Source organism: Stylophora pistillata, chromosome 10 (genome assembly GCF_964205215.1).
Source record: "Stylophora pistillata chromosome 10, jaStyPist1.2, whole genome shotgun sequence".
Classification (NCBI taxonomy): Eukaryota; Metazoa; Cnidaria; class Anthozoa; order Scleractinia; family Pocilloporidae; genus Stylophora; species Stylophora pistillata.
In genome coordinates this window covers 3,103,306-3,117,460 of record NC_142528.1, presented here as the reverse complement: position 1 = coordinate 3,117,460, position 14,155 = coordinate 3,103,306, and the positions used below count along the sequence as shown (strand labels likewise).

The 14,155-nt window shown below is 36.8% G+C and overlaps 3 protein-coding genes across 3 annotated transcripts; all 3 read right to left on the bottom strand.

Annotated features, from left to right (window-relative positions):
* Window positions 1–1,519: 1,519 nt before the first annotated feature.
* Window positions 1,520–3,278, bottom strand: LOC148721402 (dopamine receptor 1-like). The gene has a single exon (XM_088736492.1). It carries the CDS (start codon window positions 2,832–2,834, stop codon window positions 1,947–1,949), a length of 888 nt encoding a protein of 295 aa, XP_088592618.1. The 5' UTR covers window positions 2,835–3,278; the 3' UTR covers window positions 1,520–1,946.
* A 6,154-nt stretch (window positions 3,279–9,432) lies between these two features.
* On the bottom strand, window positions 9,433–10,807 carry LOC111319681 (adenosine receptor A3-like). Its single transcript, XM_088736402.1, has one exon. The coding sequence runs from the start codon at window positions 10,412–10,414 to the stop codon at window positions 9,509–9,511; it is 906 nt and encodes a 301-aa protein (XP_088592528.1). The 5' UTR covers window positions 10,415–10,807; the 3' UTR covers window positions 9,433–9,508.
* A 1,380-nt stretch (window positions 10,808–12,187) lies between these two features.
* LOC148721401 (sorting nexin-14-like) lies at window positions 12,188–14,152 on the bottom strand. Its single transcript, XM_088736781.1, has 5 exons — window positions 13,924–14,152; window positions 13,719–13,783; window positions 13,460–13,551; window positions 12,822–12,878; window positions 12,188–12,579 (listed from the first exon to the last, which is right to left on the bottom strand). Exons 2-5 carry the CDS (start codon window positions 13,735–13,737, stop codon window positions 12,538–12,540), a joined length of 210 nt encoding a protein of 69 aa, XP_088592907.1. The 5' UTR covers window positions 13,738–13,783; window positions 13,924–14,152; the 3' UTR covers window positions 12,188–12,537.
* Between the last annotated feature and the right edge of the window lie 3 nt (window positions 14,153–14,155).

Below are 14,155 nucleotides of genomic sequence, written 5' to 3'. Positions count from 1 at the left end.
AAGTAGATTATGATGGCTGCACATGTCGAGACCGATTTTTTAGCGGAAATAATCAACCTCACTTTTCTGCCCCTAGGAAACACTTATGGCAGGGACAGTCGCACTCTGACGATAGTGATCTGAGCGCACATTCTACTGAAAACACGCGGGTAGTGCGTGTGTTATACTGCGGGTTTTTTATTCTGCGATTCAGTTTTCCATGAAAGTAAATGACTCATATTTTGAGTAGGGGATAATTTCTTCTTCCATAATATATAGGGGCTTTCGATTGAGGCTCTATCCAGCTGTAAGAAAATAAACAAAATACTGTTTTAACTTCAAAATATTTAATAATCTTTTTAGTGATCTTAGAAACAGGCTTGTAAGGATGAAAGCGTAGTCTTTGCATTTTACTAACTTAGTATATATCGCGTTCTACTTTTATGTATCGAGCACTGTAAAACGGAAAAATCGAAATGCAGACTTCTTAATAATATTTTTGTGTGGGTAGAGGGTTGTTTGGTATAATAAGCTGTGGGCTGTGTAGGCGGAGGGTTGGCTTGAATGTCAATAAACTGTGGGTATTTTTGGTCAATTTAAACCGAAATATTTTGTAAGGATGGGTGCCATTCACAAAACCTAAAAACAAACAAAACAAAGGGGTGCATTAGTCATAACTAAAGAAATTTGATCCAACTATGATCACTAAGTCCTCTGGGGTACTTAAAACCGAATAACATTTTCAAGGCCCGTCTAAACGCACGCAACATTTCAACGCAATATTGTTGGATCGTGCAATAAAAAATGTTGTGAAGAACCTGGCCAAACGAGAGCAATATTTTGCAACATCCAAAAGTGTGGCACCAAAAATTTGACCACTTGAAACAACACCAAACAACAATTTAATGGGGTGGCCAAAAGGTGTGGAACACGTTGCGCGCAACAACGTTGCAAGATCTTGCGTTAAATTTTGATGGCGTTTGGCCGAGCCTAAGTTTCATGATGATTCTGATTTTTACACAATCGATGCCAAATAAACACTTTTATAAATACAAATGTTCTAGGCATTATCCGGTTTGTGGGTTTCCTCTTATTTGTTTATGTCTAATAACTGCTGCGAGAACAATGAGACGTATGTATCGAATGTCATTTGGATTCGTTTGGGAAGGATGGGTCATATAATAAATTCTGGATCTTTATTTGTTTAAAGATTTGTAAACCCGAAGTGTAAAACAACCTTTAAAAAAGCGTAAATTGAAAATATAAAAGCTTCCACTGGAGGAAAAGCGACAGAATTGAAAAAAAAAAAACACTTTCCCTGAATTCATTTCGTCAGAGAGTTGTCGGCGTCTACTGTGGAAGCAACTAAAAGGTCAATTCAAAGTTTAATTATATGGTTTTTGGCTGAGCGACAACGCTGTATCAGTCAGAAGTTCTTTGTCTTTCCATCGATGCAAAATTATTGAGCCATGAAAATTGAGGTGTTTTTTGCTTTTTTTTTATGTGATAGCTCTCTAATATATTGTAGAACAAGAAAACGTAGATAGCTGAAGCTCTTTATTCTAATTCCAATTATCACCATGCTTAACATTTGTATTCAAATTACGTAGAAATTTCCTTTTAAGATATGTACAATAGCAACCGACACGCTTTGATGTGTGCCTTTTCATGTTGCATCTAAATTAGGCTATCATAAATACAAAGCACTTATTTTCTGTGCCAATGTCGTTAGCAGAGGAGCAACAGCAAAAATCGCACCAATATTCTCGTTTAGACAGGCTCCCTACGGTGATTTTGTCCTTATTACTAGAGATCAATTTTGAATATTACAAGTAAACCATTTTATTACTAATTTATGCATGCTGTTAGTTCAAAAAGCTTATCAAGTTGTGTTATTGTATCCACTCACATAATAACCGTCAGGTGTAATAGCCATAGGAGTTCGACTTGTTATTTTTCTGTGTCGCTCACTTTCCGCACGGGTGTAAATTTTTGAGAGTGTTAATGATGATGTGTCGAATGTGCCTCATACTCCAACAGTAAATAACGGGGTTTAGCGATGAATTCATACACACAAGAGTCCAACTGTAAAACCTAAAAGTTTTCAAAGCAACGCTAGGCTCGTTATTGGCAGTAACAGCAATACTAGTGCAGTATTCAGGCAAATTACAGAGCAAGTACACAAGATACACGTAAAATGTAGTAATGGCAATTTTCCTCATCCTTGTCGCTTGTTCCATGTCACCGTCATCCAGCTCGGCTCGCCGCACTCGCAAGGACTGAATTTCCCTCGTGTGGCGCCGAACAGCAAAATAAATCCTGCAGTAAACTAATCCTGTGCAATTAAAACAGAACCCAAGGACAACAGGAAGGAAAATAAGAAGGGAGGGAGGTATCCAAAAATGTCCAGATACTCCAAGAAATACACTGAACATCCAGATTGATATCACAGCCAAAACAGAGTGTCTGTGGGTGAAAAGCTCCTGATATCTGAGATGAAGATGTACAGCCAGGAATCTGTCCATGCTGAGTGCGAAAACAGTGAGAATTGAAACTATGGAGAGGGTATCCGCGATGGCAAGCAGGGCTTTGTTCGTTGATTCGTCAACAGCAACAGCGCTTTTCAACCTTCTAACTAAAAGCACGACGTAATAAGGTTGTACAAATATACCAACACCAAGATCTGAGATGGCAAGACTTAGCAGAAATGTTCTTAACGGCCTCGGTAGCGACGAGGTTTTTCTCATTGCGTAAATTGTTATGATGTTCAATGTGATGGCGGTGTAGGATAACCATGCGTTGAGCACACAATTGGCGACCATCGATGAACGATAGGGGCCCTCAGCGCTTGTCATTGTTTAGGACGCAGATGAAGACCAAACGCGTGGATAGTCGAACAGGAGACTAACCGTGGACAAAATGGTAACTTCTCGAGAACGAAAGCAGCTTTAAATTATCTATGACTTCCCGGAGATCTTGACTGATGAATTTTGATATTAATTGCCATCTACCAAACCATTTGGGGGCCTACCTCCCATGATCCTGCAAAAATTAATTTGGGAAAACCTTTTTCTCGTAATATGTCCTCCGAGTAAGATGTTCCGAGGGAGAAGGCCAATTATTTATAAAGCAAGGCCAATTGATGAAGACTCTGAGATTCTTTATTTCTCGCTTGTTTTTGTTTTATATGAACATCCGAAAATGAAATGAAAATCGAATTGCCCTTTGAATTTACATAATAATGACAACAAAGTCAGTTTAAATTCTCTTGCGCGGAAGTATTTCGTAAGCTTGAATTTCCATTGAAAACCCATTTTGTTTGTAAACAATGATAATCGATCACTATACGCGATAAATTTGCTGAAACCGATGGCAGTTTCAAAAGCTAGATTCACTGACTTTGATAGTCAGATGGTCTATGCAGTTTTGTTATGCCCCGATAATCGATAATTTTATGCGATGAATTTACTGAAAATCGATGACAGTTTCAAAAGCGGACTCATTGACTCTGATGGTCAGATGATCTATGCAAATTTGTTATACCCGATAATCGATAATTTTACGCGATGAATTTACTGAAAATCGATGACAGTTTCAAAAGCGGATTCATTGACGCTGATGGTCAGATGGTCTATGCAAATTTGTTATGGCACGTTTATTCCGAGTTAGAGCAAAAGTAAAAATCAATTAGACAATAAGGGTACCTTTGTCCTGATCCCTAAACTGATCACATGGAGGCTTTTTCAAGTGCAACCATGTTCCATTTTGGCCGTAGAAATTTTCAGAAGAGTTTATAATAGTTTGATGTGCATGAACGATATTTCCGTGTAAGATCACTGAAACTTGAAGATGTTCTGACGGGTGGTTTAAATGCTTTGAGTTTATAAAGTCATATATAACTCAGTTTTGATTGATCTCCACAGTGAAATGTATTATGATTTTTAGGTAGTTTGGTCTGGTGGTCCGGCTCCAGCGTTGAGGAAGTTTATACAAAGTCTTTCAAGGAGTACGCAAGACTATGTCATGTTAAACGTCACTCTTTTGTATTATAAAAAAAACAGTATATCGTTGTGATCTCGTTCACTTGTGGCTTTGGAGCTTCTGAATTGTTTTCCTCTTCACAGGACCCAACTGAAGTATCTTCAAATATGGAACTTTCTGGCAAAATAATTAATTTTAGAAGCAACCTTTCAACGTCCTTAAGGTATCACACTACTTTTAATTTGAATTTACTCGAGCTCAAAATAATTGACCATCTTCGCAGATAAAAATATCTGAAACAATTAGCTTTTTTTCAGTAACTGAGCAAGTGTAATTTATCGCATCTTGCTGTTTCTAATTGACCTGTAAAGTGGGCGGAGTTTTCTAAATTTGCTAAATTTGCTAAATTTCCGCGTTAGTGTGTTGCTAGCACATCCAAGCTTAAAAAAATATCAATCTTCGCAAATTCACCAGTATTGAGAAGACTATATGCAATAAAACGCCGACCAATATCATTACTTTGTTTTGTTGGAGATGAAAGAATGCAAACAATCATAAGTTTCAATGGACATAAAGGAGGGTTCAAAAGATTAACATCTTGTTCAGAAATTGATAAACAATCAGTCGTGTGTTCATTTGGCATGTCGGAACATCAAAGGAGACCTAAACGGAGGCATTAGCATAATAGCCTCAGAATTAGTAAATTTTGTCTTGAAACAGAGTGTATTGAGTTTCACGCCTTGTACCATACCCAAATTCTGCCAAAACTACTTTGTTTCATTAAAACCCTCCAAGGTTTGAGAGTTTCCGGGTTTTAACTGCGTATTGTTCTTTTTAAAGACAGAATGGCCCCTAAGTGTAATAGCTTGTCGACTGAATTCATATTAAAAAATCGATAACATTCACCGTGAATGTGTGCTTAGGCCTCGCAGTATGTTTCTCGTACAGACACGCTACCCAATCTTAGATGATCGTTTTTTTTTCTTCCTGTTTCTTGTGTTGTTTTGAGAGTTTCTGGGTTTTAACTGCGTATTGTTCTTTTTAAAGACAGAATGGCCCTTAAGTGTAATAGCCTGTCGACTGAATTCATATTAAAAAATCGATAACATTCACCGTGAATGTGTGCTTAGGCCTCGTAGTGTGTTTCTCGTACAGACATGCTACCCACTCTTAGATGATTGTTTTTTTTTCTTCCTTTTTCTTGCATATTAAAAATGTAAGGTTTACCTACGAGTATCAGCCCCTGATCGGTTCGTCAGCATAATAATTATCAACTATGATGTTTCTCTGATCGATCCGCTTGAGCAGTTGTATTTAAATGAGAACGTGACTCTTCCCTGTATTTTGTCGGATCAGTGGGTTGACAAAATTCTGAAGGTTATTCTACAAGAAGAAGGTCAATTAGGCGCCGCACCACATTACCGTTGACTATTTTCAGTAGGTAATACGGAAATGCCTTGGTTAGTTAAGAAATAGCACAAGATCATGATGATCATCACAAAGATTTACAATTCATTGGCCCTCCAACTAAAAAAATTACATAATAAATACAAGATACAAATGCAAAAAACCATGTAAAGAATGATATAAACCACTAAAGATATGGTCGATGCTCTTTAAGACGACTGATTTCAAGTCTACAAGGAATTAAGCTCAATGAATGTATTAAAACTAACCAAAGGTCATTTCTAGTTGACAAAGCTCCGAGACAAGTAGAATTTCCAAGTTGTGGATTGTTGCATTATCTTAGCAAGTAGTAACTTTCTGCCGCCTTTAGTGTAACAATTGAATTTTGGACAAGAACCACTCGTAAGAATACTGCATCAAAAAGAAAGTACATGCCTTTTATTTCTTTACCTATGCTCGTGGCCAATGGGGGAAGTAAAATTATTCTCAAACACAGCCGTTGATTTTAACTGGCCCGTCGAATAATATAATTGAAGTGTAGGCGATTGTGGTTTCCTCCGCAAAACTTATTCCATCTTCTGGTTAGCACACAAATATGAATGAATTTGCGTATTGCTTTAAGAGCTTTTGATTACATCAGTTGTTGTCGGTAGCAAAAGTACTTGCATGGACGGAATCATTTGATGGATATGCCAGAGATCTGGAAAAATGATCGTTTCGGATCCGGGTTGTAGTGATTGCCGAGTTGCATGATGTGATATTTTATGCCTGAGTTTAGTTTCTATTCATTTACGTTATGTTTGTGTAATGCCTTTAAGATTATTACCTCTCAGTTTTCCCAGTGGCCATGGTGGGGAAGTTAAAAGAGTTACTAACAATATAATTACATGATAAATGGTGAAAATTTTTAAATAAGCTTTAGTTAGAACTTAGTGTGACTCTCATTACAACCAATGCAAGGTCAGAAGGGCGATGAGGCACCAAATTCTGGCAAAACTTCCTATCAAGCTCGGTTGCCATAGGATCATTAGTTATACTGTGTAAATACTCACCTTCCAAATTTGGTTCCAAATCTAAGAAATTCTTAAGGCGTTTGAAAACAGAGACTGATAAGAGGGCCTCGCGAGTTTGATATCAGCGAGTTAAAATCAGTAAATTGGGAATATGAATCCTGCTTTTCAAAATTTCGAGTCGTAAGTTTACGACTTAGATCTGTTAGCAGCATTCAAATTAGAATGTAATTACCTTGGCTAGAAAACGGATGGCAATATGAAAAGTGGATGGCTTCAAGTTTTCTACTAATAATACATGTCACCTTTGACAAAAGGGTTTACCATGTCTATTGACAAGCAATCTGTCAAAAAAACACCCACTCAACTTCCTTGAACTTCATCGAAATTGGTAGATTGTTTATCAAAGCTCATCCTAAAAAGAGTATAAAACAGATATTTCTGGGTCACATAAATTTCCGTTCGATGCAAGCCGCAAAACTACCTTTCAAGGTCCATGAAGTATTATTAAAAATGAATATTGGGTACTTTTGAGGTGTTACCTCTAAAACAACAGATCCGGGCTATTTTGTGATTACTTTCATACGTAACTGCTCCAAGACACTCCTCGGCATTTTCAATACAGCTACAATTTTCAATTGGACATATTCTGCAAGGCTTAATTATCAATATTGATTATTGTTTTTTAACTGTTACCGAACAAAGGCTTGAAATCGCCTTTCATGACTGAGTCTGTTGACGAATGTTTTACACTTAGAAATTTCTGTCATTTCACTGCTGTTTAGTTGACTTTCCTCAAACAGATCACATGCTCCCTTCTATGGCAGTCTTCTAGAGAGTGTAAACTCAATTATCAGTCGTCCTGATATTGAAATGTCGTAATCATCCAGTGAAGAGGAATTTAATTTCTTCGAAGCTTCAACGCTTTTTCCACCTCTAGTATACGATAGAGAAACTTAGCAGTTCAAAATTTCGATAAAGAACTCCTCTAATCGAATACAGATGAATCGAATTTCTATTTTTAGTGTAAAAAAAACATCGATGTGAGGTCTTGGTTTTACAGTACGACGCTTTGCTTCCGAATTAGACCATGTCACAAACAATACTGCTGACCTGCGGCAGGCATCACCTGTAATCAGTGGGTGGGAATGCTACTGAGATTTCGATTGAGAGTTTCAGAAACGTTACCGGAATCGACTGCTGATAAGCAATCATTCAAAAGTGCGGTTTGAGTGACGAGCTATAGTAATGATAAGATCGAACTTGAACCATTCAACAAATTAAGCCAAAAATCCAGCATATTTTGAATACAAAACTTTCTAGGTTAGGTTCTGTGCATTTTTTCAAACGTTGGGTATTCAATATAAATCCTCAACTAGATTTGTAAGTTGTTCTCTGTGTGAAGAGGCTATGTGTTCCTCTGGGGGACCCTCAGGGGGTGACCGATGACGTTAACAGCTATTGTCTTTGTTTTATTATATATTTTTGTTTACCGATAAGTTACCCGGAAATTGATTCAAACGAACGCCAATTACTTAGCTAGAGGGTCTTTAATCAGATAACTCCAAAAACGAAAAAGAAAAACAAGCCTATTTTAAACTTTGAAATAGGAATATGACACGTAAAGACGATAAATTAGGAGCATCTCCTGCTTAACATGGCCACTTAAAGGTGTTGATTTCATATTTTGCTGAAAGATTATTTTCGTAAGTACACTGAGTGATTCTGTGAGAGTATTGAAAAGATAAATAGATATTCGTTTATACACCTATGAATTTTTGTCTCATTTTAGTTTCGATTGAATTACTTATACCTTATCCTCTCCTATACCAAAATAATAATTCACCTCCATTTCGGTGAACAAATGTTAATTAGTTCCAGTTAACGTCAAAGATATAATTTCTAATTTTTTATTTTTCATTTTATTTATTTTTTTTTTGTAGTGAAATAAGTCTTTTAGCAGCTTGTTGCTAAATGTTTGTTTGTTTCGCTCAATAGTCTATTACCCCTCCCCCCACAGGGTATCACCCTAATAATCCACTAATAGACGATATGGGTTAAGCTGAGTCTCTGAGATATTACCGTTACTTCATGTTTTACGAGAAATCATGTCATTAGTTATTAAAAATTTACATAAAAAAAGGATCACAGAAGTTCAAGAAATTCGAACTTTTGAAAGCACGAGCGCTCGTTTTGCAATTTGCACTGCCGTTACGACTAAGAATTCGTTTTACATGAAAAAGGCACTCGTTTGCAGCCACTCAGAAGCGCGTAATTTTTTCATGTGTATTATTACACTATGAACTCCACTGAATGTGTCTATACAGTCGAACCTCGATTATCCGGACCTCGATTATCCGGACCTCGATTATCCGGACCTCGATTATCCGGACCTTGATTATCCGGACCTCGATTATCCGGACAATTCGATTATCCGGAGTTTTTTCTCTGGTCCCAGTTTTGATGAATATTAATTAGTTGTGACCTTGAAAACTTAGAGTCGCAAAAAGCCGACTAATCCTTTCAAAAGGCTGTTAAAACAGCGTATTATCCTGTGCGCTTTTCAAAATTCGTAAGTGCGACGAGACAAAGAAATATTCTGATGCGTTATTTGTTGATACATACAGGCTGTGTAGCTATCACAATTAAAATGATGTTTTCTTTGCTGTATACCTTTTGTTTACATTTCTATCTTATTAATATTCATATTTTCGATTATCCGTACTATTTACCATACTGAAGCAAGAAATTATTTGTTTATTCTGTCAGTACACCGAAAATTAATCAGATATTGAACTCTCCACGCGCGATTTTGCCTTATCTGCTGCTCGAAGGTGAATAGCACTTGTCAATCACTTTTCAACCAACCAATCAGTGCGTGCGAGAAGCTCTATTTACCCTGTGTGGTATATTGAGACCTAGATTACAGTTCCACTCCGCTAGGCCGACATGCAACCAATGAGATCATGATTTTAACCGATGTTTGTGTTTCTAACTACCTGAAAGGTTTGAATACATCAGCGAATGGTTGACATACATCAGGATAAACTTCATGAAGAACTAACAAACTTCAAATTAAAATCAAAATGTTACAGCTTCACTTTCTCTTTGTGAAACTTCTCCATGTTCCATCAGCTGTGAATTCCATAAACATTCCGAAATATATTTCGAAGTATGTCCACTATAGTGTGTCGAATGTGTTTTATCCTTAAGCAGTAAATAACAGGATTAACAGAAGAATTTGCAAACACAAGAGTAAAAGTGAACAAATCCAAACCTTCTAAAAACATGTTTGGTTCACTCCGTAACACATTCAGGATGGCATTACAATAGTCTGGAAAGTAACAGATCATAAATACCACATATACATAGAATGTGCTAAGAGCAGATTTCTTCAGCCTCGAGAAATGAAGGTACATTTCGCCATTTTGATTCTGACCAGCTTGCCCTAGGTGTAGAGCTCGCATTTGGATTTCAAGGCGTCGTACAGTGTCATAAATTCTGACATAAAAAAGTGTCACACTAACAAAACAGCAAGTGAAGATGGTAATTTCCAATAAGTCAATTACAAAGTCACTCGATAGCCACAACAAAAGTGAAGAAAGAAATGTGCTAAAAAGCCAGATTGAAATGACCAAACCAACGACACGTTTGTGAGTCACAAGTTCTTGATATCTGAGATGAAGATGAACAGCCAGGAATCTGTCTAAACTTAGAGCTATGAGACCCAGAAACGAAGCGTAATAAAATACACTCGTGATCACGTCGAAGATCTCGTTAAGTAGATTGTCTTCCATGTCTTTGATCCACTTTAAAAGAACTGCGATATAAAGAGGTTGAGCCAGCAAACCAACTCCAAGATCAGAAACTGCAAGACTCAGCAGTAATGTTTTCAGAGGCTTCGGTAACGAAGGCGTTCTTCTCAGTGCGTAGATAGTTAAACTGTTCAACATGACTGCGGCATACGACGAGAAAGCATTGAGAATGCAGTTCACAACGTAAGATAAATATAGTGGGTCTTCACCTTCTGTCATCATTTAATGGAGTTATTTGAAGTGCACAAATCGGTTCTTGTTGCTTTATCCTTTAGATAATGAAATTTCGTTTTCTCTCCCGCTCACAGCTAATACAAATTTGCATAAGAGCCAAACTTATTTTCAACACAACCACACGGGGTGCCGATTGTTTGCTCACGAAAGAAAAAAGTTCCCGACGCTCAGGCTTCAAAGTAAAACCTTTTAAGAGATCTTGAAGGAAATAAAATCTGAGGTAATCGGTGAGTTACCAATGCAAATATACACTTGATAGGTAAGTAAATGTGCTATATACGTTGTGGGTAAACTACTGATTTCTGATTGGTTTAAGTGAGTTCGATTTGGTCAGGAAAAATAACAATTTCCGAAAGTAATGAAACCTATTTGAAAATTGCTGAAGACCCGTTGTGTGTTTGTTAGATAACCTTAATTACTATCCAACTACACTTCGCAGAGTACAAATAACGCCATAGACGAGTACAAATATCACGCGGTATTTGTACTGTGGAGTACCGGTTTAACAGGTTTTCTCACATCGCGCAAGCGAAGAATTGAACTGTAGTTACAAAAAAAATTTGGCGGACAATTTGAATCACATTTCTGACGACGAAGAGTCAGAATGGCTAGGAAATATACATCCAAGTTTATTAGATGAATCAAACGAAGAAAAACAGCTAGACGACCTGGAAATTTCTTTATTTATTGAAGAAAAAAAAAATACAGCAACACGTCAACGCGCCAATTCCGTTCCGCTTCGCATACTTTTGTCACGCACTCCCCGTAAATAAATATCCGCGAAATTCGCCCGCACTGAAATAACAGTTTGGCGTGTTGGATAATAAATAACTTATTATACGTTTTGTTGTGTAGTATCGCTGAGTATTTTTACTCTTTATTTGTATTTTGACTCGCCCTACAGGCTCGTCAAAATACGGCACAACTCGTAAAAATACTCAGCGATACTACACAACAAAACGTCTAATAAGATATAGGTATTTTTTTCATCATTTGAACTTCCTTGCTCCATGTGCATTATTTCTTTATAATTGGTGGTAAAGCATCTGGCGAGTTGTTGTAAATGCGGGAGGTTGACTCATTTATTTATCCAGGTCTATGTTTTTTTTCCTTCTCACTCCCGAGGAACAAGACTGATGTGTTTATAATCCTGAAGACCCTTTGCCATGTTTAATATTTATTTGTGCTAGATGATTAGCGATGTGCTCCTGGCTCTTTTCACTTTCTAGTGGCGGGAGCAAAACTTTGATCAACCAGAAAGAAAAACATCAAGACAAAGATTAATTTAAGGTCAGCTCAAATTCTCTTAATGATATATTTCTCCTCCAGAAGGAAACTTACAATATGTGCCTCGAGAAGGGTTAACGCAATTGCCTGCTCTTATCTCCTGCAGAACGAGGCCGAGTTAAATAAGCGAGGCAAACATATACAGTGTTATATTTAGAACAATCTTTTGTCTCCATGCCGATCATCTCAGCATTTCAGAACCCATTTTCACCTGAATTCAGCATTTCTATCAAAATCAGAGGTTATGGCAACGGACGATGAATAGAGGGAGTTCTCATATTGTGTGTCAATGTAAAGTTAAAATATCATAGGAAAGGTATACTGTCTTCGCTGTTTAACTATGCAACAATACACCAGTAACAACAAGTTCATACCTTCCTGTAATGGTGGACGACCACACTGCCATATGTTTCATGATTAAAAACGAAAAGAATAAAATAGTTGCATTTTCGTTAAAACAAATAAAAGAAAACATTATTGTGGATGTTAATTTCGCATGACAATTTATTTTGCTTACACAGTGACTGATCACAAAAAAAGAGACAGAAGCAATCACAAACTTTTCAAAGAATAATTTTATTAATTTAGTGATTCAATCTTTCCTGTATTTTGTGGAAAACTTTTAAATAAAAGAAACATACAAATTACCACATTTTTATCATAGCTTTTGATGACTAAATTTCATTTCTGTTACGTAAATATCTACACATTTTAAAAGTTACTCTTCCGAATGAAATTATTTCCTCTTTTCTTGACTCAGAAGAGAAACTTTTCCTCAATTTGTCTTGCATTCACTGATTTTCCCTTTTTTAACATATTTTGATTCATTTGCGACGTGGGAGCTCTTCTGCTGGAAACAACTCACTCTGCGGAAATCGAAATGCAACAATTCTAAGAATTTAGCGAACTGGTTACTAACTGATAAGTTTTATGCTTCTGTCAGCGTAGAGAAATAAAAATCTTTGTCTTTGCATACGTCGAAAATTGTGTCACGTTTAATGTGAATAAATTATAGTTCTAGACCAAAACGTACGGGCTATCTAAGCTTAAGATGTTAGCTTGATGTAGAAAAGAAAGAAAGATACCGAGGAAAGAGCAAGTGTCATACCTTCTTCAGCTCTGGAAAAATCTCACCCATCAAACAATCCAGGAGAACGTACGTCAGCTAAGAGACAAACGAAAAGCTACATCATGATTAGGATACTTGGGTTCATAAACAAGTCAGCCCCTGAATCGTCTCTTATATTCACTTTGAACTATCTGCCTTGATTTGGAACCTTTGTTTGTTCTCTGGCTTTTCATTGAATGATGTAATTCTTCATCCTTACATTCATAAATTGACTTCCTTGTCTCATATAAGGTGAAAATTAAAAAGACAAAAACAATATTCAACACAAAACAACGAAAATATATCAGGAAACAAACACGGCTGTAAATATTTTCGAAACTAGCCTTGCACCGCAATTATTCATAAGTTTCAAGCGTTCGGTTGTAGAAAACGTTGTTAGATAAATCATGCTCAAATATTCCGCAGTTTATTTTTCGTCGCTCTCCTATTAGCCTGCTTTATTTTATTTCTTTGTTTTTGGGCAAAAAGGAGTTGATAAAATGAGTGAACATCTGGAACAAACTACTTTAAAAGCATGACGTGGTGCAAAATACCTATCATTCCCGAACGTTGAGAAACTACTTTATTACATTAACCAAACGACTCCTTTATTTGAAAGCTCATATGAACACACCAACGTGTTTGTTCAACCTGGGCTGCTGAAGGAGCTCAAACAATGAACTAATCCCAGCTTTATGTCTATCAGCTCCAACAACACGCACGACCATATCTGTAGGCAAGTAATAAACATTGTGCACTTAAGCTAAGTTTAACACTAGTGCGCTGCAGCATGTAGGTGATTCAGGTGCAATTTGGGTGGAGTAAGGGTAGAGGTGTGTTTTTTGTCCAAAGCCACCCCCTATGGTGGGTGGCCTCCTGGTATGTTAACTCACAAACCTGGTATGAACTCGAGCATTTCCTTCAGAGTCTTTTCACGTCTTTCTAACCTCTGTGTATCCGTTCTAGGAAAAAGAAAGAGAAGTCAATCATACCAATGAAAAAACGTAATAGTACATAGGAAATTAAAATAAATACCAAGTAATCAAATTGGCATGCAATGAAACTAGTTTAAAAAATGGCATTTTAAGACATTTTATTTTACCGTGGGGGATCTTCATCAAAGAAAAGTGCATCTACGAGAGAAGAAAAAAAATGTCATAGGCGTGCCTCTGAGTAAGTAAAATAATTCAAATTAAAAATTTTTAAAAGTAAATTTTCTTCCTCTTGGCTTTGTATCTTTCACCAGGTTTTGATGGCAGTCGAGACTTCATTTGCGTTCGTGATGAGCTTATATCACATGAAAACAATTCCAAAAAAATCAGATGGATCTACAC

What these genes read in the sequence shown, in the direction of transcription:
- LOC148721402 (XM_088736492.1), bottom strand. Translation starts at nt 2,834, where the DNA reads ATGACAAGCGCTGAGGGCCCCTATCGTTCATCGATGGTCGCCAATTGT.
- LOC111319681 (XM_088736402.1), bottom strand. Translation starts at nt 10,414, where the DNA reads ATGATGACAGAAGGTGAAGACCCACTATATTTATCTTACGTTGTGAAC.
- LOC148721401 (XM_088736781.1), bottom strand. An exon ending in AGCCCAGGTTGAACAAACAC is followed by an intron (nt 12,879 to 13,459) that starts GTTGGTGTGTTC and finishes TTTGTCTCTTAG; the next exon opens with CTGACGTACGTTCTCCTGGA. An exon ending in TTTTTCCAGAGCTGAAGAAG is followed by an intron (nt 12,580 to 12,821) that starts GTATGACACTTG and finishes CGATTTCCGCAG; the next exon opens with AGTGAGTTGTTTCCAGCAGA.